The 25862-nt window shown below is 38.6% G+C and overlaps 2 protein-coding genes across 2 annotated transcripts; both read left to right on the top strand.

Moving 5' to 3' along the window:
- The first annotated feature begins 3651 nt into the window (after window positions 1-3651).
- Window positions 3652-8808, top strand: LOC142985885 (uncharacterized). The gene has a single exon (XM_076134127.1). The coding sequence runs from the start codon at window positions 3652-3654 to the stop codon at window positions 8806-8808; it is 5157 nt and encodes a 1718-aa protein (XP_075990242.1).
- Window positions 8809-24428: 15620 nt separating this feature from the next.
- On the top strand, window positions 24429-25359 carry LOC142985886 (uncharacterized). Its single transcript, XM_076134128.1, has 2 exons — window positions 24429-25141; window positions 25248-25359. The coding sequence occupies exons 1-2, from the start codon at window positions 24429-24431 to the stop codon at window positions 25357-25359; spliced, it is 825 nt and encodes a 274-aa protein (XP_075990243.1).
- The last annotated feature ends 503 nt before the right edge of the window (window positions 25360-25862 follow it).

Below are 25862 nucleotides of genomic sequence, written 5' to 3' on the forward strand. Positions count from 1 at the left end.
GTTTCTTTTGGAGGAACTATGTTGGGCAGGTGGATGCTCGGCATACTGCGGAACATTACTGATGCTACCTGAAGACGTGTTTGTTTCTTCAGCGTTATCTTCCCAACTTCGATTCTACAATCGTTGTCCAGTGTTATGATATATGTATGTGCCGATAATGTTATGTTGGCTTATATCGCTTTCACAATATTCTGTGAGCAGTGTGTGAACTCCGGTGTAGATTATCCAGGAGTCTGGTTGTATAGCTTTGATCTTTACGTCGGAAGATTCGACTGGTATTGGTGCACACGACGTTATTTGTGTAGAAAATTTCATCAGATCTTCGATGCATTTATCTTCATTTTGTACAGACATATAATCTTCATGACATAAGAATTTTCCTTGGTCTATCTCCTTACAAGGTTGAGATAATGGTACGGTTTTCAATCCCTTCGCCAGGATGTAGGAATGTTTAGGAGTTATAAGGAAAGATAAATTTAGCTTTGGGTTATACATAGGAAAAGGGTGTAGGGAAAAATTGTTATAGGTGTCCGACTGAACCATTGGTACTGACATGATAAAAGTTAATCGTTTGCCCTTTACATATGCTTTAATGCCTATACTATTTTCTATCTTAATTAAATTATCTATAGTTACAGGGAATATAACTTTATATGTTTTTTCTATTTTTCTTAGTAAATTATACAATTCATTGGTAGTCAATAAAGATTGATGTAAAATATTTATTTTACTAAAAGCGACTGCTGTCTCGACTTCGTCTAATCTAATTAATAAAATTTGAAAATTATGTATAAGTAAATTAAAAGTATTTATAATAAGTTCCTTGCTCCTTTGATATTGTGTTCTGTTAAGAATTTCCTGAATTTCTTCAATTGTTTTTTCTAATATAATGAAATTATTTCTGGTGGAATTTGTTGTATTGACAAAGGTGTCAATCATCTTAAATATTAAAGTCACCTTATTTATGATCGTATTTTGTTTGTTTTGGATGTTATTTATTAATTGATCATATCTAATGGCATCCTGATTATCTAAGTTACCAGTGATTGCTTTAATTATAGAACCAATCGGGTTAATTAAACCTCTTTTCATTCTAATATTTGGAATAAGTTGGTTATACTTTTCTAGCGTAAGATTCATAATGTATTGAACTTGGAGCTCGGCGTCGATAATACTACCGTCTAAATTATATATATTATTTAACTTATCTATCATATATGATTTTATTTCATCATATTTATTAATATTATAGTCTAAATTAGTGCAAATCAATTCTAAGTCTAATATTTTAATTATATCCCAATTATAAAAGCTTACTGATGCTTGGCCTTCTTTCACAGGGAGTATACCTCGGTTGTCTTCAATCGGTTGAAGTTGAAGGGCCCGGCCTTAGATTATTAGTGTCATCATTGACAGGATGTACCTGTGAAGGACGTTTTATGTCTTTAATAGCGACCTTAGTGTCTCTGTTTTTAGTTTTTACTGGGACAGTGTTGCGATTTATTTCGCCCGTAATTGTTGCTTTCTGGTATCGAGGTTTATCTTTACTGCGCCTAATATTAACGCCTTTTACATAAACTTTATCTCCTTTCTTTATTTTAAATTTTGTCTCACCACCACGTTTTTCCTTTATTTTAGTTTTAGAGTCGATCATTTTGTCAGTTAGATATTTATATAAATATTTTGTGCGTTTCGCGTGTTCTTGGACTAATTGTTGGATATACTGTTTGTTAAAGTCTACGTTAAATGCGTCCGATGATTCGGTATGTCCAAAGACTATTTCGAAAGGTGTAAGACCTGTTGAAGAGTGTATAGATTGGTTGTATGAGATAATAGCGTAAGTCATGACGGATGCTGCGTCTGTTATCTTCCGTTCGTACTTAGCTAGTCTGTATATTTCCGTAATTGTTGAATGGAATCTTTCAACTAAACCCATGGAATTTGGATTATGGGGGGTTCCTATGTGTAAGTCTATTTTGTAAAATGATAACATTTCCTTTAATAGGTTATTATTAAATTCAGTTCCGGGATCTGAGCTAATGCGTTGTGGTATTCCGTAAAACGAGAAGTATTTAATTAGCGCTCTAATTATTTCCGGTGTATTTCTGCTTGAGATTTCGAAGGCTTGTCCTAATTTACTGAATGCATTGAGTGGGAGCAGCTAACGTCAGCCCCTACGATTGATGATAAAATCGCAATTTTTAACACCACTGTCACTAGGCTGTTTGACGTCCACGCGCCAATCAGAAGAGTGAGATGTAAACGACCGCCTGCTCCCTGGATGACTGAGGGAGTTCGCATTGCCATGAGGCGTAGGGATAGGGCATTCGCAAAGTTCCGCAGAAACCGCTGTGACGACAACTGGGTTCAGTTCAAAGTTGCAAGGAACAGATGCAATCAGATGGTACGCAACGCTAAACGCCGACACATTCTCAGTAATCTTTCTTCCTCTTCCCCAGCCGATATCTGGAGGTTCCTAGGGACCCTAGGTATCGGCAAACAACGAAGTAACGTTCCAGACTGCACGGTTGGTTTGGATGACATTAATCTCCATTTTGCTTCCACAGTACCTCTTGATCACCAAACCACGTGCAACACTGTCCGTTCCATAAATAATTTACCCCGACCCAACTTTGATCCCTTCTGTTTTGCTCCAGTAACACCGGAAGATATTAAAAAGGTAATCCTGTCTATTAAGTCCAATGCAGTAGGCGCTGACGATGTCAGTCGGCATATGATCGTCACGGTATTGGATCACCTGCTCCCCGCCATTTCCCACATCATAAATTTCTCTCTTACCTCTGGTACTTTTCCTTCTCTGTGGCGCAAAGCCTACATTATTCCGTTACCTAAAATCCCAAATCCTTCGAGCCCAGCCCACTTCCGACCCATATCAATTCTCCCTTTCCTCTCCAAAGTGCTTGAGGCCTGTGTGCACAAGCAATTAACACAGTTTGTGTTAAACAACAACTTGCTTAACCCACTTCAATCCGGGTTCCGACCAGGTCACAGCACTACATCCGCACTCCTTAAAGTGACTGGCGATATAAGGGCGGGCATGGAAGATACTAAAGTCACCGTGGTGGCTTTGGTTGATTTCTCGAACGCCTTCAATACCGTCAGTCATGATATCCTTCTTTCCATCCTGTACGGTTCACGTACAGGCATATATTATTGTTAACGCCGCAACCTACTTTTGCGAGTCGTTTTAGTTACTTAAACATTATAATTAGTTAGTTGACACATAGCTGCCGTAGCGCTTTACCGCGGATTAGCATCAAATGTAACTGTCGTGTACTTTTAACGAATAAATGTTACTTTTGTGAACTCTGTGGTTTCCGTCAACTCACTATCTAACTATAACTAAACTAACTAACTCTGAGCCATACATCAAATGGTCCTTCGAGTTTAACTTCGATATTGAGTGTGTTGAGTGACTTTATTAGAGATAGCGAATCGGTCTTCCTGGTCTCCCAGAAGCGGGTCGCCCCAGTAAGATTGAGAAGGCGCACATATCTCTGGTAGACGGTTAAGAACACTTAGTATCTACTTAATGAACTAGTGCCTGCGGCGAAACAACTCTGCGGTACTATCGAAAACTGAACTTCAACGGTACGTATTATTTACTGTAAGCTACAATAACTTATAACAATGGTTCAGAGTGTAACAGAGCTTATAAGCCGCCAAGAAATTATCTTTAGAGACTTGAAGCTTATTTGCACCAACTATAAGAAGGACAGTCCCACTAGGAAGAACTTGGTCTACCTGGAGGATCGTCTTTCTCGACTGAACAGTAACTGGGAGAAGTTTGTTAACAATCACCAACTACTGGAAGAGTCTGGAGCAACAGACCTCCAATATTTCAGCGATGACATTTTCAGCAGTATGAAGAAGCTGTATGAAGAAGTGCTGCAGGACATGTTAAAACGTAAATCGGAGTTGCCGTCTGCATCTACTAGCAAGATGGAACAGCCACCCGCAACGCCTAAACAGAGCAAGGGGCAATCGGAATTTACGTTCGACGACATCAAATTTCACACGCCGTCACGGGAGAACGGCGATCCAACGGAGAAGCAACGAGATCTTATGCGCCACCAATATTGTAATTTTAGAGCGTTCGAACGCTCCGTCGAAAAAATAAGCAAAGCGTTGGCGGTTCCGATGGAAAAATGGGAGTTGGAAGACAAATTAAGCACTCTGAAAACCAAATGGGAGCATATCGAAAAGATAAATTGGGAACTAGACTACATAATACAGGATGAGGACTCCGTTTATCAACAGAAATACGATGCAGCAGAAAACATTTATGATGACCTAAAAAGGAAATTGCAAAACAACATCTGGAATAATGCGCATTATGAAAAATCGACGCCGAGAATACAAATACCTGATTTCCATGGCAACTATAACCAATGGTTAACTTTTAGAGACCTCTACCTCGAAAGTGTACACAACAATCCAACGCTTTCAAAGGCTCAAAAAATGCAACACTTAAAAACAAAATTGAAGGGTGAAGCGGAAAAACTGGTTCAGCATCTTGGCATCAGTGCTGAAAACTACGCCTCTTGCTGGGAGATGCTGACCCACCGCTACGATAATAAACGGCTGTTATTTACATCATACATGAACACACTCCTGAATCAACCTGTTATTCAGCAAGCAACCGCGGCAAACATACGGAAGCTTCATGACGTTATGAGGGAGTGCTTGAACGGACTAAAAAACATCGGTTTAGACATCACTAATTGGGACCCGATTGTGGTTTACTTATTGATTCAAAAATTAGACAGCGATACGTACAACGAATATATAAGGGACATCAAACATCCCCGGGACTTTCCCGACTTGAAAGAGTTCGCTGAGTTTTTGGAAATGAAATTCATGTCACTGGAAGTTCTGCAAGGAAATAGCCAAAAAATATCGTCAATGAATAAGCCGTGGAAATCAGAAAAGCAGCCTAATAACAACAAGAATAAAGCGCAGGGGTCATCGTACTTTAACAAGTCTCAAAACTCACCAAAAACCTTCTTCACGACAGCAAAAACATGCCCAATATGCAAAACTAATCATGTTTTGATGAATTGTGAGCAATTTTTAGAAATGAATACAAAAAAGCGTAATGACACAGTGCGCAACTTGCATATTTGTAAAAACTGCTTATTCAGCCACGGCGACAAACAATGCAATTCACGTAAGACGTGTAAATTGTGTCATAAGGCTCACCACACACTTTTGCATGAAGCTGAAACTCAACTATCAAGAAAAAACCAACTTTCAACCAAGGAAGACTCATTGTCGTCTCCTTCTACTTCTTATGGGGTGAACAATTTAATGAACAAAAACAAGGAAGTATTGTTGACAACTGTACTTCTGAAGGTCAGAACAATCGATGGAAATTTCATAAACTTGAGAGGTCTTCTTGACCAAGGCTCCCAAGTGAGCCTTATTACAGAAAACGCCGCACAGCGCCTCCGATTACAACGACGTAAAATGAGCGCTGTTGTATCGGGTGTAGGCGCCCTTAGTGGCAACTGCAAAGGAGCAATGAACTTAGAATGTATGTCAATACACTCCGACTACAAATTCAGCTTCGAAGCATTAATTATGAAAAAACTTATTAGCAATTTACCTACCGCATCGTTTTCAATCAGTAACTGGGATTATTTAGAAAACTTGAAACTGGCAGATCCGCAGTTCAACATGTCCGGCCCTATTGATCTACTCTTGGGCGCAGACATCTACTCAGAACTTATCCTAAACGGCGTCATCAGGAGTGATAAGAGTTACCCAATAGCTCAGCAAACCAAAGTGGGTTGGATTCTATGCGGGAAGGTAGAAACATTCCACTGCATGGTGACACTTAACGATTTTGAAAACATGGCAAGATTCTGGGAAACCGAGGAAATTCCAGACAAATCAGCACCATCCAGTGAGGAACAACACTGCGAGGAATATTACAACGCAACTACCATAAGATTGGCGAACGGGCAATATGTGGTACAAATGCCTATGAAACCTAACTTCGAAACAAACTTAAAAAGCGCAAAATCTCAAGCATTAGCACAGTTTCTTCGACTCGAAAGAAAAATGCTCAGAAACAAGGAACTCAGCATCGAGTATAAGCGTTTCATGAACGAGTATATCGCTATGGGACACATGAAGCCTATCTCAGGAGTGAATAGGGACCATGTATATTTACCTCATCATGGTGTGTTGAGAGCTGAGTCAACGACAACAAAACTAAGAGTTGTCTTTAACGCGTCGTACAAGACAAAAGGAGACTGCAGCCTTAACGACAATATGTACTGTGGTGGTAACTTACAAAAGGATATCCTTACACTGCTAATTAACTGGAGAACATACAGATACGTGTTTACAGCAGATGTGGAAAAACTTTATCGGTTCATCTGGTTAAACGAAAAACAACAACATTTGCAAACCGTAATTTGGAGATCATCCCCTGACGAACCTTTACAAGATTGGCAGTTACGCACAGTAACATATGGAACAAAAAGTGCACCCTATCTAGCAATGCGCACTTTACATAAACTCGCAGAAGATGAGAAAGATAACTTCCCGGAAGCTGCACACATTCTAAAAAACTACTTCTACATGGATGACCTGGTGTACGGCCAAGATACTGTTGAATCATCGAAAACACTCGTCACGCAGTTAAATGAACTGTTAAAAAAAGGAGGATTTAACTTGCGAAAATGGAAAACGAACGAGTCCAGTATCTTGGAAGATTTGCGAGATGATCAAAGGTGTCGCCATACGAACATCGACTTTAGTCCAAAACAAACAACGAACTCAAAATTGTTGGGTATGAGGTGGAATCAAAACAACGACAGCTTCACATACCATTGGGATCTACAAGTCAAAAAGAGCTTAACAAAACGCGTACTACTGAGTGAAATAAGCAAGTTATACGACCCACTTGGTTTACTATCGCCGTTCACAATAAAAACTAAACTTCTTTTCCAAAAAATCTGGATAAGTAAAATCAACTGGGATGAACGTTTACCCGACGATCTCGCGGCGGAATGGGAAGCTATGAGAAAAGACATCCCATTACTAAGCAAACTTTCCATACCACGATGGTTACAATGCCAAGAAAACGATGTCGAGATTCACGGGTTTTGTGATGCAAGCGAAAAAGCTTATGCGTGCGTTATTTATATCCGAGTGAAAATTCAGGACGGCGAATACAAGACTGCACTGATTACGGCAAAAACAAAGGTTGCGCCAATCAGTAATAAGATATCTGTACCTAAAATGGAACTTTGTGGGGCCGCTTTGCTAGCTAAATTGATAGAAAGGGTTCAAAATACCCTCTGTCACAAAAAACCGCGCACGAAATGCTGGAGCGACTCTAAGGTCGTGTTAGCGTGGTTGCAAGGTGATATAAACCGATGGGACAAATACGTAGCTAACAGAGTGAAACAAATTAACAGCATTATTCCAGCAGAGTCCTGGGATTATGTGAAGTCAGAAGAGAATCCTGCTGACTGTGCAACTCGAGGGCTCACTCCTCATCAACTTCTAGACTTTAAACTATGGTGGAATGGTCCAGATTGGTTACAAACAAGCTTATCAAATATCCACCAAAATAATAGTTTTAACTATACGACAAACGCTGAGTTGAAAAACACAAACTGCTACGCTGTCACATTCAATAAATGTGAAGTAATTGACTCATTACTAAACAAAAACAGTAATTACAAACGCGTCATTCGAGTGCTTGCATGGATTTTGCGACTGAGCAACAATCGTAAGCAAAAACGCATAATAACTCCAACGACTAACTTACACGACTGCGGCAACAACAAAGTAGTTATGTGTTTGTCACCACAAGACATTATGCATGCAACGGAATTGGTCATCAAAACAATTCAAAATGAGAAGTATAGTGACGAAATTGAATGTTTAAAAAAGAACCGACCAATACCTACAAAAAGCAACCTGCTGAAGTTAACGCCATTTTTGGACGACCGTGAAATAATGCGTGTGAAAGGACGATTAGGCTACTCAACTTTATCTACTGAAGCAAAACATCCGATTATTCTTCCACCTACAGGAAGATTAACTGAGCTTCTTATACAAGAAGCTCACCGCGACACGTTTCACGGAGGCGCTAGGCTAACTTTGGCTCATTTACGTCAAAAATATTGGGTCATTGGCGGTAGCAGAACAGTCAAGAAGGAGCTTAGGCAATGCGTCCGATGTCATCGGTTCAAACCAAACAGAAATGTACAACTAATGGCAGACTTGCCGAAAGAGCGTGTAACTCCATCAAGACCGTTCACCAACACAGGCGTCGACTATACCGGTCATGTTGAAGTGAAAATCAACAAAGGAAGAGGAGTTAAAACATGCAAAGCTTACATAGCAATTTTCATTTGTATGGTAACTAAGGCCGTGCATTTGGAATTGGTGTCGGATCTGACGACACAAACATTCCTCGCTGCGTTTAAAAGGATGTGTGCCCGTAGAGGCACCCCCCGGCACGTATTCTCCGATAACGGCAAGAACTTTGTAGGCGCAGCGAAACTACTCCAACAAGAATTTGAAACTCATCAAACATTCAAAACTCTCGAATTCTTCGATGAGATGAGTCACCTTCAAGTGGAGTGGCATTTCAATGCACCACTTTGGCCGACAGCTGGAGGCCTGTGGGAAGCGGCCGTCAAAGCCATGAAGTATCACCTACATCGAGTACTGGGGGAGCAGAAGCTGACTTTCGAACAATTCACTACTTTACTGAATCAAATTGAAGCGTGTCTTAACTCGCGCCCCTGTGCCCATTAACAGAGGATGTTGAAGACCTGGAATATCTAACTCCCGGTCATTTCCTCATCGGCGGCCCCCTCCTATCCCTACCGCAACAAGAGCAAAATTTTGCTGAGCACGATCTTAGAAACAGCTGGTCGAACGAGTATCTACATCAACTGCAGATCCGGAGCAAATGGCAGCACTCAACAGAAAATATGAAACAAGGAAGCCTTGTGTTAGTAAAGGACGAACACCTACCTCCCGGCCGCTGGGCCTTGGGAAGAGTTCTGGAACTACATCCAGGCGCCGACGGTCTTGTGCGGGTCGTTACCTTGAAAACTAAAAACGGAGCCCTCAAACGACCAATAACGAAGCTTTCACCACTGCCGCTGAAACAGGAAGAATCGGCATCTACATCGGAAACCAAAATACGACGAGGCACCACAAAAAACACGAATAATTTTCTGTCACTCGTACTCCTATCCATACTAACTATAACGGGATTTGTACAATCAGCGCAGTCTACAACGAAAAGCTTGCGAGTTACACCTATACCAAGCAATCACCCAATCTACTTCGACGAAGCGGGGAAAATACAATTAATACATGACGAATGGACTCTATTGGTTTTCTACAACTTAACTTTATACTGGCAAGCAACAAATCAAATCAACGATTATGTAAACCAAATAGATAAACTTTGTAATAGAATATCGCACGAGTACATGACATGCGAGCCAATTATTCGCCACCTACGTCATGAACTGACACACCTAGCCGACTACAACTCTATGCTGCTAACACAACATTCAAGAAGAAAACGCGGTTATTTTGATGGAGTTGGGAAATTATCAAGAACTTTGTTCGGAGTGCTCGACGCAGACTTTGCGGAAAAGTACGAGAAGGACATATATAATCTACAAGCAAACGATAACTACTTACTTCAACTTATGAAAAACCAAACATTAATCGTAGAGGCTGAAAACAACATTATAAAAAGGAACACTGCATTTATGGACAAACAATTAGAATCATTGCGAGCCCACATGAACCAAACTTGCAGCGAAATCACTAAAATAGAGAACAGAGCGCAAATGTTATTTACAATGAATGACATAAATTCCGCTGCTGTGACGTCAACTCTGATTTTAAGTGATTTAAACCGAATATTAGACATGTTGATAAATGCTCTCGCTAACATATACAAAGGACATTTGGACACCCATCTATTTCCGGCTAACCAACTGATTAAACAACTAAACATAATATCCGCAAGATTGCCACCGGGATTGTCGTTACCGGTCAAAGATATTCAAAGGGATTTCAAAAACATCTATGACCTTATCCATGTGAAGGCTCGAATTACGAACAACTTCATGCTTTTTGAAATACATATCCCTTTGTTGAGCGATGAAGACTACAAAATATTTCGAGTCATACCGATACCATTCCTTAGACAAGGACGTTTGCAACTCGTGCAACACAGCTCAAGTTTCATCGCAATAAACTTTGTAAAAAATGCTTACATAACAATGGAAAAACACGACCTGCACCAATGTACATCATATGGGGAAGACGAATTCATTTGTATGGCACGTAATCCTGTTTACAACTTGCATGATAAGGACGCTCCATGTGAAGCCCAAGTTTTCAATCAACAGGAGTCTCTATCATGCGTACTTAATGACGTCACATGTAAACAAACTTGGATAAAACTTCACAAAGCAAATATGTGGCTATTTACATTGTGTACAAAACAACTAGTACGCGTCATATGCAGCGATCAAATTACACCGACGGTCATTGACGGGACCGGAGTGATAACCTTGAAGTCAAAATGCTTACTGCAGAAAAAGGACGCCACAATATTTACACACAATCAGCTGGGAAGTAGTGTAAACATAGAACCCGACTTAGACATACCGTCAATTAATTCTAATATCAACAACATTTTTGACCTCGGATGGAAAAACGCAAAATTGAATATATCAGTACAACCATCATCAACTGCAGTTGAAATTAGAAAAATAGAACAGCAGTTGGAATTTCAGAAAAAGAAAGAATCGTTACCGATTGCGTCTGACATGTCAAGTCATGACGTTTATTTGTACTCGGTAACATCCTTGTTGTTGGGAGGAATCGCTGCCCTCACCCTCTATATTGCGTTCAAACACTGGCGCAAGACAAAAGCACTCTCTGCAAAACCAAGAGCGATACCTAGAGGTAGAGATAACTTCAGAGGAGACATCGAGCTACAAGAAATGCCTCCGAAAGCAGCAGAGCCCGTTTACAGCGAAGCAAGACAGTCGAAGAAGGCATTCCATTTCGACGAATTAAATTAATCTAACTAAAATAGTATCTTTATAAATATTTTACACATTTACTTTAATTATACTTTTACATATAAACTTGTACAAACTCCTTAAATTACGATTTTTTGCTTTGTAATTGATGCTAATTCTACTTTTCCCTTGGGAGCATGTACGGTTCACGTACAGGCATATATTATTGTTAACGCCGCAACCTACTTTTGCGAGTCGTTTTAGTTACTTAAACATTATAATTAGTTAGTTGACACATAGCTGCCGTAGCGCTTTACCGCGGATTAGCATCAAATGTAACTGTCGTGTACTTTTAACGAATAAATGTTACTTTTGTGAACTCTGTGGTTTCCGTCAACTCACTATCTAACTATAACTAAACTAACTAACTCTGAGCCATACACATCCTTTCTCACCTTAATATATCTTCTGGTGCACTAAATTGGTTTTCCTCATATCTCAAAGGACGCCAACAGTCGGTTCACATCGGTGACTTATCATCGAGCTGGCGTGAACTCGATTCTGGCGTCCCACAAGGCGGCATCCTCTCTCCTTTATTGTTCTCTTTTTTCATTAATCTCCTAACCGATAATCTTCAGGGTGCGTATCATCTGTACGCTGATGACTTGCAACTCTACGCGCAAGGAACAGTGGATTGTATAGCGTCAGTTGTCGGCATGATTAACAGTGACCTTCAGCACATTGAGTGTTGGTCTAGGCAGTTCGGTTTAGCTGTTAACCCTGACAAATGTCAGGCTATAGTCGTAGGCAGTAATCGCAGTATCAGTAGGCTAGGTCACGTAACAGTACCACCGGTCGTATTTAATGGCTCCATCATCGAACTGACCCCTACTGTGAAAAACCTTGGCCTTTACTTGGACTCAACTTTGAGCTGGAGAGCTCAAGTATCTAACGTCTGCAAGAGGGTCACTGGTTTACTGCGGGCTCTGTATCGTCTCAAAAACTTTTTGCCATCCACGACTAAAGCAATGCTTGTGCAGACCTTAATCTTTCCACTGATCGACTATGGTGATGTATGTTACTTCGACCTGAATGCAGATCTCCTCAACAAACTTGACCGCCTTCTCAACAACTGCATTCGATTCATCTTCAACCTCCGCAAGTATGATCATATATCTACTTATCGCTCCCAGCTTAGGTGGCTGCCTATTCGTGAGCGCCGTAATTTACGTGCACTCACGACTCTGTTCTCTTTTTTCACTTCTTCTACTCCCCCAGCCTACCTAACTCCCTACTTTCAATATCTGTGTGATAATCACAACCGTAACCTTCGCTCCTCTAATAATCTTCTTCTTCTCTGTCCATCACACACTTCTGGGTTTGTCAACTCTTCTTTTCCTGTCCAATCTGTCTTATTATGGAACGCGCTCCCTCTTGAAGTCAGGATGTCCACTAACCGTCTTACGTTTAAGAGCAAAGTTCGGGATCTCTTGCTAAAACAAGTTGCAGAATCGTCACACTTATCTTAGTTTGTATTTATGAGGTATTGTATATATGTATATATTATAAGTATTATATTTAGTTTATTGTATGTCGTTAATATCATCTATTTATATAATATATTGAATTACTCGTATTTAATATTTTTATAAATGTAAATAATTATGTATGTATATACTCATCTATATTTATGTATAGTCACATGACCACATTGTTATTTATTTGTAAACCTTTTTCTCAACTAAATTTTCCTCCTTTATAATTTAAACACCTACTTCATTTAATCTCTGCATCACCCCAAGGTAGACTGGCAGAAAATGCCTTAGGCATTAAGTCCGCCTTTATACAAATTGTATAAGAAGTTTAAATAAATAAATAAATAAATAATTGTTAAAAAGTAAGTGTTTTCGATTGAAAATATATCTATAAATATCTCTTCGAAAGGTTTTGATTGCGTTTGAGTTAATTGAAGTTCCGGTTTAATGGGTTTTCTGTCGTATTTCATGAGTTTACACGATTCGCATGAATTTATGATGCTTGCGACTGTTTCGTGCAGGTTATTCCAGTAGTAAGTTCTCTTGAGATGCGCTATTGTCTCTTTAATGCCTCTGTGACATGTCTTACCTTTATGGTATTTCAATACAATCTGACGTTGTTCATTCTCGTCTTCGACGTAAACTACACGCTTAGTGCATTCAAATATTTTAGTTGAGTCCTTTTTAAACAATTGTGTTATAATATTTGTAAACGACTCGCGATGTCTATGGTCTTCAAAGTAAATAAAATGTTTGATTTTAGGTCTAATGTATTCTTTAAGAAATTGTTTGATTATCTCTAAATTATCTATTGGCATGTGGACTTCTAATACTTTCTGTTTGTCGCGCGATAGATCTTTAACAGTTAGTTCATTTCTATTCCATGTATATATAAGTATTTGGTTTGGTTTTGTATCGATTGCTTCGTCTAATATCGGTAAGTCGGAAGAGTCGGTATTCTCTTCAGAATGTACTGTATCAAGTGTTGAGTTGTCCTTTTCGGATGCTGTGACAGTTTGGCTGTCAACAGATGGTATAGAATATGTCGATTTTCTTGATCTTATTTCCTCATCGTCCGAAATAACTATTGTATCGGGGGAATTTACTTGGGTTGACATATTATCCTTATCAATCGCGTTTATTTTAATACGTGAAAGTGCGTCAGCGTTTCCGTTTTGTTTACCTGGTTTGTATTTAATATCATAATCATACTCATCTAGTCTTAAGCTCCATCGAGTTTAACGACTGCCTGGTTCTTTAAGCGTGTGTAACCAAACTAAAGGTCTATGATCACTAAGTATAATGAATTTTTTACAATATAAATAAGGTCTGAAATCTTTGCATGCCCAAACTATTGCAAGTAGTTCCTTTTCAATAGTACTATAGCGCGTTTCGGCGTCATTTAATGTTCGACTTGCGTATGCTATTGGTTTATCGCTACCAATTGGGCCTTGTGACAATACTGCTCCTACTGCGTAGTTTGATGCGTCAGTTGTCAATAAAAATGGTTTACTAAAATCAGGGAATTGTAAAAGTGGGGCATTTGTTAATATTTCTTTACATTTTTCGAATGCGTTTACGAATTCCTGAGTATGTACGATTTTTCTACCTTTCTTTAAACAATTTGTGAGAGGTTGTGTGATCTTAGAGAAATCTTTGATGAATTTACGGTAATAGCCTATTAAACCTTAAAAGCTTTTTATCTCCGTGGGAGTTTTAGGAATAGGGAAATTTAAAACTGCATTAATTTTATCTTGGTTTGGTTTGAGCCCATCTTTAGAAAGAGTGTGTCCTAAGTAAAGTACTTCTTTTCTTAAGAACTCGCACTTATCTAATGTAACTTTTAAGTTTGTCTGTCTAAGTCTGTCGAATATTTTTCTGAGCTTTTCTATGTGATTTTGTAAGCTATTAGAAAAGACTATGATGTTATCTAAATAGACTAGAAAATGCATTCCTTGTAGTCCTTTAAGAACATTGTCCATAGCTCGTTGAAATGTAGCCGGAGCTGTCTTTAAACCAAAGGGCATTCTTTTAAATTCATAGTGACCAGATTGGGTTGTAAAGGCTGTTTTCTGTCTATCAGAAGGCTCTACTTCTATTTGGTGATAGCCACTAGCAAGATCTAGCGTAGTAAAATACGTAGCTTTACCTAATTTGTCAAAAAGATCTGTATTATTTGGGAGAGGATACTTATCATCGACCGTAATTTCGTTTAAACGTCGGTAATCTATTACCATTCGGTATTTTTGTTCACCTGAAGCGTCTAATTTTTTAGGGACAAGATGTACAGGGGCACTCCAAGGGGAATGAGATTCAGTTATTACATTGTTATGTAATAATTTCTGTACTTGTTTCCTAATTTCTTCGTTTTCTGTTGGAGGTTGTCTATAAGGTCTTATATATATAGGGTCCTCGTTGCTTGTGCGTATTCTATGTTTTACTTGGTTGGTAAAAGACAAGGGGATTTCTTCGCAATAAAATATGTCTTTATATTCTAGACATAGGTTTTGAATACAGGTTCTCTCTTCGTTATTTAAATGTTCTAAACGTAACTTGTTTAAATTAGCTTCTAATATTGAATTGGTTTGACTATAATTCAAGTTATGATTTGTCGTATTTACTTTATATGATTCTGTTAATGGGTGGACTAACAATGGTTTTTCTAGTGTTATTAGAACGTCTTTATTATTAAGGTTTTGTATGATTGTTTCTGCATAAAAATCTTTACATGTTATCATTGCGTCTGGTGTTCGAACGCCTGAACAGAATTCCGTAAATGAGATAATGGCTTCGCCATTCCCTACTGTTGTAGGTAATTTTACTTTGACTTCAGAACGCCTGGGAATATTTATTTTAAAGTGTTCATAATAAAGAATTGGTATTTCGGTGGTATTTGTTCGTAATATTTGGTTTTTCATGTCAATGTTAGCATCTAATTGTTTTAGCAAATCTATGCCTAGTAGGCCGTCATAGTCTTTGTCAACTTTATAAACGAAAAACTTATGAGTTAGATCTGTTTGAAAGGTTTCCGTAAGCGGTATATTTGCTACTTCCGTGTGTTGGCTACAACCATGTGTGCTAACTACTTGGAAAGGCTCTTCATACGTATTATAAGGAAAATATTCATTTATTTTTTCCGGATTTATGAAAGAACGCGTACTGCCAGTATCGATCATGAAAATAGCGTCTAGTTCTGGTATTTCGATATGAGGTAGTCTATGAGCTTGCGAATAGTTTAAATTGATTATTTCTGGTGATCGTCCGGTGAGGCTTCTATGGTAAAATTTTCCTCATTTTCCTCAGACTCTACGTAATTTTCGTACATTTCTTGATTGTCCAAATCTATACATTCGTTATATGTTTCATAATCCTCATATTCGTCTATGTTATTTTGTTTTACTGCCGTTCGCATGGAGACGTCCGTGTTAGGCTTAGGTGTTGTATTTTGCGGGAAACGATTCTGATTTAATTGATTTGGTATCCCGAATTTAAATTGATGATTGGGATTTTGTTTGAAAAATCCGCTTTGTTTATAATTATTAACTGCTCTAGGCAATTGTTGTTGCGGGTGACGGAATTGATTAGGTTGTCCTAACTTGTTAGGCTGAGGGAATCTCATTTGGTTATTAACGGAATTGTTTCTATTAAATAGATTAGGGAATGTTTTATGCTGAGAGTTTTGTGGAATATTATTATTTATGCCGAATTTAAATTGACTTTGTGGCGTTGGTATGATAGGTTTAGATTGCAATGGTTTATGGTTCGATTTATTTTTAGATTGATATTGCGTTTGGAAATTGACCTCCTCTGTTACGACACTTAGTGCACTTTCCAGCGAGGTGCATTTGTTCAATCTTACGAATCGAAGCATTTCCTCGGGTAAGTTATATAAAAATACGTTTAACGCGGTATTGTTGTATATAATATACTTAGCTGCTTTGATGCCTTCGTCAGTTAAAAGGTTGACTTTAGATATTAAGGATGATCTTATATTCTGGATTCTATGGCAGAACTCAATATACGTTTCTCCTTGTTTCATCTTAAGATTCTCTAGTTCTATGGCAATACAGGCTTCAGTGCGTGGATCACCAAAATGCTGTACAAATAATCTTTTTAACTCCTCCCATGAGCTTGAATTTCCTTAGGAATAAGTTGAATTGTATTTGTTGGCTCATTTGTTGCCATTTTTACAAATATATATTATTTTTAGGGCAAAAGATTAATCTATACTAATATAATAAAGCTGAAGAGTTTGTTTGTTTGTTTATTTGTTTGTTTGTTTGTTTGTTTGTTTGAACGCGCTAATCTCAGGAACTACTGGTCCGATTTGAAAAATTCTTTCAGTGTAAGATAGCCCATTTATCGAGGAAGGCTATAGGCTATATAACATCACGCTACGGTCATTAGGAGCGGAGTAGCAACGAAAAATGTTACAAAAACGGGGAAAATTTTGACCCATTCTCTTAGGTGACGCAAGCGAAGTTGCGTGGGTCAGCTAGTAAAGTATATTAGGCGATTTTTGTCCGATATATACGCTTAAACTAAGTGTAGATTCGGCTATGTTTGTCCGAAAAGACACGTTCCTATACTAATTGTAGATTTCGCGATTTTTGTCGAAGAATACAAGTAAATACTATAACTAATTGTAGATTTCGCGATTTTTGTCGAAAAATACAAGTGAAAACTATAACTAATTGTAGATTCCGCGATTTTGACCGAAAATACGAGTGGATATATCAACTTAGCGATGTTTGGTCCAGTTAGATATATAAGGATAGACACGGGGTTATGGAAACAGTGCGAATAAGGATTTACTCACAGTAAACTGCTGCTGCCCATGCCGAGTTGCTGTCTTGAACGATGTTAGCGAGATGCTGCTGCTGCCCGATGCGGTATTTGACGAAATTTGTAAGTTCTTCGAATCTTAGTCAGGCTGTTAGTTGCCGCGAAGTACCGATTTTTGTGTACGGAACGACGAACTTTACGCGAACTTAAGATCCGACCCGACTGCGCCAGTCAAATTAATGGACAGCACTTTATTTAAAAAATATATATTTATTTTAATTAAAATAAAGGTGTGCTCGTAGAGCATCAAGCCGAGACAATTACAGGAACAGAACTGGGCTATGGTACAAATGACAAAGCTTTTATACATGTGGTTTTAGTCACGTGGTATCCGCTATGGCGTGATACATACAATCATGGTATTCATGAATGGTCTTAACAGTGAACAAGTAATCGTAAATCAAATGGTTATAGTTTTGGCGCTCATCAAAGTTACAGTAATTGACCAACTAGCATTTGACACCGTAACTCTAACCCATTGATTATTGTTCTCTAACCTATTGATATTGTTTGTAGAGGCCTAGCAGGATGCATAACTAGGTTGTCAGAAGCTGTAACGGGGTCGTCATGGACAGACATTATTGCAGTATCATCTGCATATGTTGCTGTAACAATATCATTGGTAGTTGGTAGGTCCGCGGTGAAGATGAGATATAATACTGGTCCAAGTATGCTCTCTTGCGGTACTCCAGATTTAATTTCCTGCATTTGTGAAGTACCTCCATTGTGTTTAACCTCAAAGCATCGCTCTTGAAGATATGAACTGATGATTCCAAAGAAGCTATGCGGCAACATCTTTTTCAGTTTGTATTTTAACCCATCATGCCAGACCTTGTCAAAAGCTTGTCCTATATCGAGGAAAACAGCTGAGCAGTATTGTTTGTTCTCGAGTGTTCTACCTACGACATCTACGAGGCGATGAATTTGCTCTATAGTTCCGTGTTTTGCGCGAAAACCAAATTGATGACTGGGGAGTATATCCTGTAGATGCTGTGTCATACGATTCAGGATTATTCTCTCCAAGATTTTTCCTATAACCGGCAGAAGGCTAATTGGCCTGTATGAACTTGCTTCCTGTGGTGGTTTTCCCGGTTTTGGTATCATCACTACTTGAGCTATCTTCCATTGGCAGGGAAAAAATTCTAGTCGCAGACACGCGTTGATGATACTAACTATAAATAGTATTCCCTTTTTAGGTAGGTGTTTCAGCATAGTTGCGTCGATTGCATCGAATCCCGGTGATTTCCCTTCTTTTAGGTTCCTAATTTCGCAAGTTATTTCTTTAGGGCTCGTACTTTTCAATGGAAAGCACATCTGCATAGCACTATTTAAATAGTTGTTTACTTCATCGTCATGTTCTAAGTTTAGACTTGGGAATGGTTCAAATACAGCTCGAAGATGTTCTGCGAATACTGTAGCTTTTTCAGAGTCCGATCTGGCCCAGTTTCCAGCAACAGTTTTGATTGGTGGTATATGCGTTTTCGGTCTTTTAATCTTCCTTGTGGCCTTCCATAATGAGTAATTAGTGTCTGGGCTGGGCTTCAACTCCCTTAAGAAAGCTTGTAGGTTATCTTCTTTCATCTTTTTTATGAGGTATTTCAGTTCCTCGGAAGCCTTGTTGAATGCTGCCTTGTCAGTTGGATAACGAGTGCTGTGCCATATTTTGCGAAGGTTACGTCTTTCAGCTACTTTGTCCTTGATGTGTTTTGGGTAGTGATGCTGTACGTAAGATGGTATCTTTTTTGTTGTTGTGGATTCACTTAAAGCATTATGAATTAGCCTGTTCAGCTGTTCTATAGCAAGTTCTACTTGTTCAACAGTCTTCAATGGGATGTTTAAGTTAACATGGCTGGTTATGTAGTCTTGATAGATTTCCCAGTCGGTGTCCTTGTTGTAGAGTTTGAATGGAGGTTCAATCAGTAATATTTTACTGTTTATATTTAATATCACTGGGGAATGATCGGAGGAGAGATCGGCGCAGGGCTCAATATGCAATGTTTGTGGTACGTTTTTAACGATGAAAAAATCGAGCAGATCAGGCGTTTTATTTCGGTCTGTCGGCCAATAGGTTGGTTTACCATGTGACAAGCAACGAAGACAAAGCTCCTCTGTTGTTTGGTAAAGTTGCCTTCCACGGGGTAGGGTTAACCTGGAGCCCCAGTAAGTGTGTTTGGCGTTCCAGTCGCCTTTGGCGTTCCAGTCGCCTTTGGCGTTCCAGTCGCACTACTTCTATATAAATGTATCATACCTAAGAATCGACGAAGTTGCTCCACGTTGTCCGGCCGGGGATATTCTACTATGGCCCTGACCTTGTGGTCCAGTGGTTGAATGCCTTCGGTCGATACTTGGTAACCTAAAAATTCGATACTTTCCTTGCCAAATTCACATTTTGATATTTTTATGGTTATGCCAAATTTTGCAAATCGCTCAAATACTTTACGTAAGTGCGTTTTATGGCCCTCTAAACAATCGCTAGCGATGATGACGTCATCGATAAAACAGAATAAGAAATCTAAACCTTCGAGTACTGTATTATAATTATTCATAAATCTTTGAAAACTTTGACTGGCTGTTCGTAAACCAAAATTTAATCTCATAAATTCGAATAGCCCAAAAGGTGTTATCTGATCATGAAACAGGACAGACCTTGTCTTTGAAAAACAGTAAAACATATGAAATATGTAGTTGGTATGAAAGTGTCAGGGATTATAGTAAAGAAAATATGAATAAAATTTTAAGTTCGATATCAGCACTTACTTTTTCAAATGTATATGAAAAAAATAACTTACAGGGAGCATTTGATGAATTTCATACCCTATTCAAAATGTTTTTTAATCTGTGTTTTCCAATAAATATGATAAAAAGATCAACCAATTCAGGTAACAGTAAATGGTTAACGAAGGGAATAAAGAAGTCCTGTGTCAGGAAACGCTGTCTTTATCTGAGTCTACAACACAACAAACATAAGGGTAACAGAAAGTGTAACAAATTTAAAACATATACTTACATACTTAAAAAGTGTATATATAAATCCAAGCAATTGCAAAATAAAAAATACATAGATAACAACGAAAATAAATGTAAAGCTGTATGGAACATAATTAATGAAAATATAAATGGTGAAAACAAAAAGACTCAAATTGACAGAATAATTAAAGATAATCAAACATATGATGAACCTAAGGAAATAAGTGACATATTTAATGAATTTTATATTAATTTGACAAATAAAAATAAATTTAAATTTAAGATTGACGACATAAATAAGACTCTAGGTAGTACCATTAATCAAACAATTTTTCTTAGACCTACAGATGCTTTGGAAATATTCAGAATCATTCAAAGTCTAAAAAACACTAATGCAGTGGGGATAGACGACATCACAACCAAAGCAATCAAGTTATGTGCACGGAGTATATCTCACCCTATAAGCTACTTAATAAATTTGTCTTTTGAAGAAGGTACCTTTCCAAGCATACTAAAACAATCGATCGTAAAGCCATTGCTTAAAAAGGGAGATAATTCTGACATGTATAACTATAGGCCTGTGACACTTATACCGATCATGTCAAAATTTTTTGAAAAGGTTATGCTAAGAAGGCTTGAAGAATTTTTCACTAGACATGGTGTTCTAAAGCAGGAGCAATTTGGGTTTAGGCGGAACTGTAGTACCTCATTGGCTTGTTTTAATTTATGCAAAATTGTTACTCAGGCAATAAATGACGGTTTTCCTATCTCAGCGATCTTCCTGGACATGAGTAGAGCATTTGATTTTGTAGATCATGAATTGCTTCTACACAAACTAGAAAAGTACGGCATAAGAGGAAAAGCAAATGAATGGTTAAAAGATTACTTAAAAGACAGAACACAGTGTGTAGAAATCTCTAAAGTTCACAAAAACATAAAATATAAATATAGAAGTGACCTTAGACAAAACAATTTTGGAGTGCCACAGGGCAGCGTATTAGGACCATTCTTGTTCCTTGTATATATTAATGACCTGCCAAATGTTACTAACCATGAAACAATCCTTTTTGCCGACGACACAACCCTTCTTGTAAAAGGTAAAAACATAGACACATACGAAGCGGAAATCAATGAGGCAATAAATAGTATAATAGGTTGGCTATACTTGAATAATTTACAAATAAACATGACAAAGACAAAAATGATCCAATTTCAGACTCACAAAAGGAAAACAATAAATTTAAATATTAAATACAATAACACTGTCATCGAACAAGTACCAAGCACAACATTTTTAGGTATTAAAATAGACCAACACTGCGATTGGAAAACTCACATAGAATTTATTTGTAGTAGGCTTGATCGATTCGTGTATGGACTTAAAAGGTTGCGTATCACAGTGTCAACAGAAGCTGCTATTAGCGCATATCACGGATACGTATCATCCGTTCTTTCGTATGGTCTCCTATTGTGGGGAAACTCGGTAGACATCATAAAAGCATTTAGAGTTCAAAAAAAATGTGTTCGTGCAATCTGTGGAGCTTCATACATAGAGAGTTGTAAGCCACTGTTAAAAAAGTACAATATATTACCTCTACCGTGCATGTATATGAAAGAATTGTGTCTTTTTGTACAACAGCACCCAGAATGCTTCACTAAACATATTGATGTAACTAGAAGAAAAGTAACACCTAGAAATAAATATAAGCTTTGTCAACCACTGTGCAGACTCGAATTATACAAAAGAAATTCCTATATTAACGCAATAAAAGTGTACAATAAATTGAACTATTCATTTAAAGGTTTGCCATTAAGTTTGTTTAAGAGGAAACTAACAGAATGGCTAAAAGAGAAATGTTTTTATAATATAAATGATTTTATGTTGTATCACGAAGAAGGAAATGAACCGTTCAAAACTTAAATATTGTATACATTAACTGCTAAACATTTATTATTGTTATTATAAAGATGACATAAAATAAATACAGACATTCCATTACATATATGACATTCTTCTTTTTTTTTGACATTTATTCTTTATCTAATAATAATTTCTTGACATAAAACAACTATTGTACTAAGTAATTTAATTTCCATTGAGTAAGTCTTAATATTATGTAAATAATTTTGACATTATCGAGCCGTAATTATTTTATATTCCCTAAAATTGGACATTTGCACACCATATGTTATGGTAAAAAGTAATGGACCAAAATAAACTTAAGACCATACTATGTACTACTACTTTCTGGCAAATAAAATAATTTGAATTTGAATTTGAATTTGGTGTTATCACCGCAGTCTTTTTTATGTCTTCCGGTGCAATTTTCACGAAATGATATGCTTTATTAATATCAAGTTTTGAGAAAATTTTCTTACCTGCCAAAATATAATTGAAGTCGAGCAGTCTCGGGACAGGGTAACGGTCCGGCTTGGTGATGGCGTTTAGACGCCTGTAATCACCGACTGGCCGGATATCTCCATTCTTCTTCGCGACGACATTCTGCAAATACCTAATTCTTGCATTAATTTAAATTCCTGTTTAACCTTATGATACCTGTCGGGTGGCAGCGGTCGCGCTCTAGCATGAACGGGCGGTCCGGTGGTTTCTATATAGTGAAAAACATCGTGACCAGAATCATGATCCAAATTTTTGAAAGATACAGGCTTAGTTATTTCTGAAAATTCCAGCAACAAATCACTAAATGGATGATTGCAATCTACTGTACTAATTGATAAATTATCGCAAAGGGTCAAGCTACCCAACGTTAGCAAATGCGTTTCCTTATCAATTAATTTGCGCGCACTTAAATCTACTATTAGCGTATGATGTTCCAAGAAATCCGCACCTAATATGGGTTGAGTAACCTCCGCGACTACAAATGTCCACCGATATGGGCGCCGAAGGCCTAAGTTTACATGTAAAGTCTTTACGCCGTACGTTTTTATTTCACTCCCGTTAGCTGCAAATAGTTTATAGTCCGAATGTGCGCCTAATAACTTTTGCTTTTTGTTAACTGGAATGATGGACACGTTCGCACCTGTATCCACTAGAAATTTTAGTCCGTTTTCCCTATCATATACACTGAGGCGGTGATTACTACCCGGTACAATCACTCCCGCCACTGTAGGTCGTACCGCATCTAGTTTTCCGCCTGCTTCGCTACTGGTGACTTCCATGCACAGGGTTTCTCGCACCTCGTTGCCCTGGCTCGGTACCGGTAGTGCCACCTGCACAACCAATTCGGATCCGCTGGCGTTCGGGACCTCGATCGTGCCCGAAACGATCCATAACCTCCACGACCACGGAACGTGCTTCGGCGATGCTGTGTAACCTCTTCCCGCAGGGATGCAACTTCTATGTTCAACTTGTGCATCTGTGCTAGTAACTCGTTCATCGGCATTTGATTCGGCGACTGATAGCTGGTATTCTGCTGATTACCGCTCACCTCTGCGATTTCTCCGCTTCGTACGTTCTCCATAACCTTGTCCGCTATGTTCGCCAAGTTTTCCAAACTTTGATCCTGGCTTTACTTTATTCCTAAATGGTCAACACTGCTCTCACAGACGCTGGTAATCGTGTGATCCAAAGACTGTGCAAAGTTTTGTCTGATGTTTGGGCGTTCCGGCCCAAATCCCGCATTCGGCGCAAAAGTTGTGAAGGTTTCTGAGTTCCCAACTCCATCTCACCCACCAGCTTCTGAAATTGGCGCTCGGGGCTTTCCTCATACACCTGTAGTAGACGATCCTTGATGGCCTTGAATTTTTCTGTGGCTGGTGGCGTGTAGCGACATCATCGTAGATATAATCGACGTAACCAGATAGGGCACACCATAAGATAAAGTAGAGATTAAGTAGATAGCAAAAACGCACGTCCTTTATTAGTATATAAGCACTCAGTATATGTAAAATAAATCACTTAAAAACCATCAAGTGTTTCACTACATCTCCTTGCCGGACCATCGGCAAATTGGTGACCCCGACGAACAGCAAGCAATTGATCAAGAAGAAAATTCGTCAAAACAAAATGTACCCCTCAGCACAATCACCCTGCAAAGCAAGCAACAACGCACAAGAAACCTTAGAAATAGCAGCCGGTACCTCCGTTTTATCCCGCATTCCGGAGTTTTGGAGGGACCAGCCCAGACTATGGTTTACGCAGTTTGAAGCAATAGTAGCACCGCAAAAACAAGGAGATGACTACAAATACTACACTGTGACAGCCAAGCTTTCAAAAGAAGAAATAATACAGGTTAGCGATATCATTACCAGCCCACCGGCAACCGAAAAATACAAGGCCATCAAGGAACGTTTAATCGGTTGCTACGAAGAATCAGACGACCGTCAACTCCAGAAATTACTATCAGAAATGGAGCTCGGAGATCAAAAACCTTCACACCTTCTACGCAAAATGCGAGTGCTGAGTAAGGAAAAAATCGGCGACGACACCATCAAACTCCTATGGTTGAGGCTTTTACCTCCATCCGTAACCACGGTCCTGGCTGTCACAAAAAATATGGACGTCAACAAAATGAGCGAAATCGCCGACAAAATATTAGTAAACTCAAAACTTACAGAAGTGTCAGCTGAGAATCGGAACAAAACAAATGACGACACAATGACGTGCATATTAGCGCAGTTAGCAAATATGCGAGTGGAACTAAATGCAATTCAGCAAGGTCACAAAGACTATCGACGCAGCGGTCAAGATTATTACAATCGTCAGCATTATCCATTAAGGTCAAGATCAAGAGCAAACAGCCGGGAAAGAAGACACCTTTGTTTTTATCACGATAAATTCAGAAAATACGCGAAGAAATGCGTAAAACCTTGTGATTGGAAACAGGAAACAAACTCAGGAAATCAGGGAAACTAATCCAAGCACAGACTACGGCGGAACTCTGTGCTATCCACCCGTCCAACCGCCTCACTATTACCGACCGAAAAAGTGGTATTAGATATTTGATTGACGCGGGAGCAAACATATCAGTTATAAGCAAGCCACAGAGTCGCATAATCGCACAAAACGAACGTTATACACTCTATGCCGCAAACGGAACAAAAATCAAGACATACGGCGAAAAAACACTTACATTGAACTTGGGACTACGAAGAAGTTTTAAATGGAACTTCGTTATTGCCGACGTAACACAATCAATTATCGGAGCAGACTTTTTAGAGCATTTTAAATTATTAGTCGACATAGCTGGTCGGAAACTAATAGATAGGGTAACTGAGCTGACAACGCCGGCAACCCTAATCATATCGACGCAGCAAACAATACGCACTATTGACGTTGGAATCGACACACGCATCACCCAAATATTAAAATAATACGAAGATATTACGAAACCGTCCTCACCCAGCTCTACTCCAAAACACAAGATTAAGCATCACATTGTAACAAAAGGACCGCCAGTATCAGCACGCGCAAGACCACTACCCCCGGATAAATACCACA

Source organism: Anticarsia gemmatalis, chromosome W, assembly GCF_050436995.1.
Source record: "Anticarsia gemmatalis isolate Benzon Research Colony breed Stoneville strain chromosome W, ilAntGemm2 primary, whole genome shotgun sequence".
NCBI lineage: Eukaryota > Metazoa > Arthropoda > Insecta > Lepidoptera > Erebidae > Anticarsia > Anticarsia gemmatalis.

Excerpts from the sequence above, each read along its gene's own strand:
- LOC142985885 (XM_076134127.1), top strand. The coding sequence starts at position 3,652 with ATGGTTCAGAGTGTAACAGAGCTTATAAGCCGCCAAGAAATTATCTTT.
- LOC142985886 (XM_076134128.1), top strand. The coding sequence starts at position 24,429 with ATGTACCCCTCAGCACAATCACCCTGCAAAGCAAGCAACAACGCACAA. Across the intron at positions 25,142-25,247 it reads CGTCAGCATTATCCATTAAG|GAAACAAACTCAGGAAATCA; the intron begins GTCAAGATCAAG and ends GATTGGAAACAG.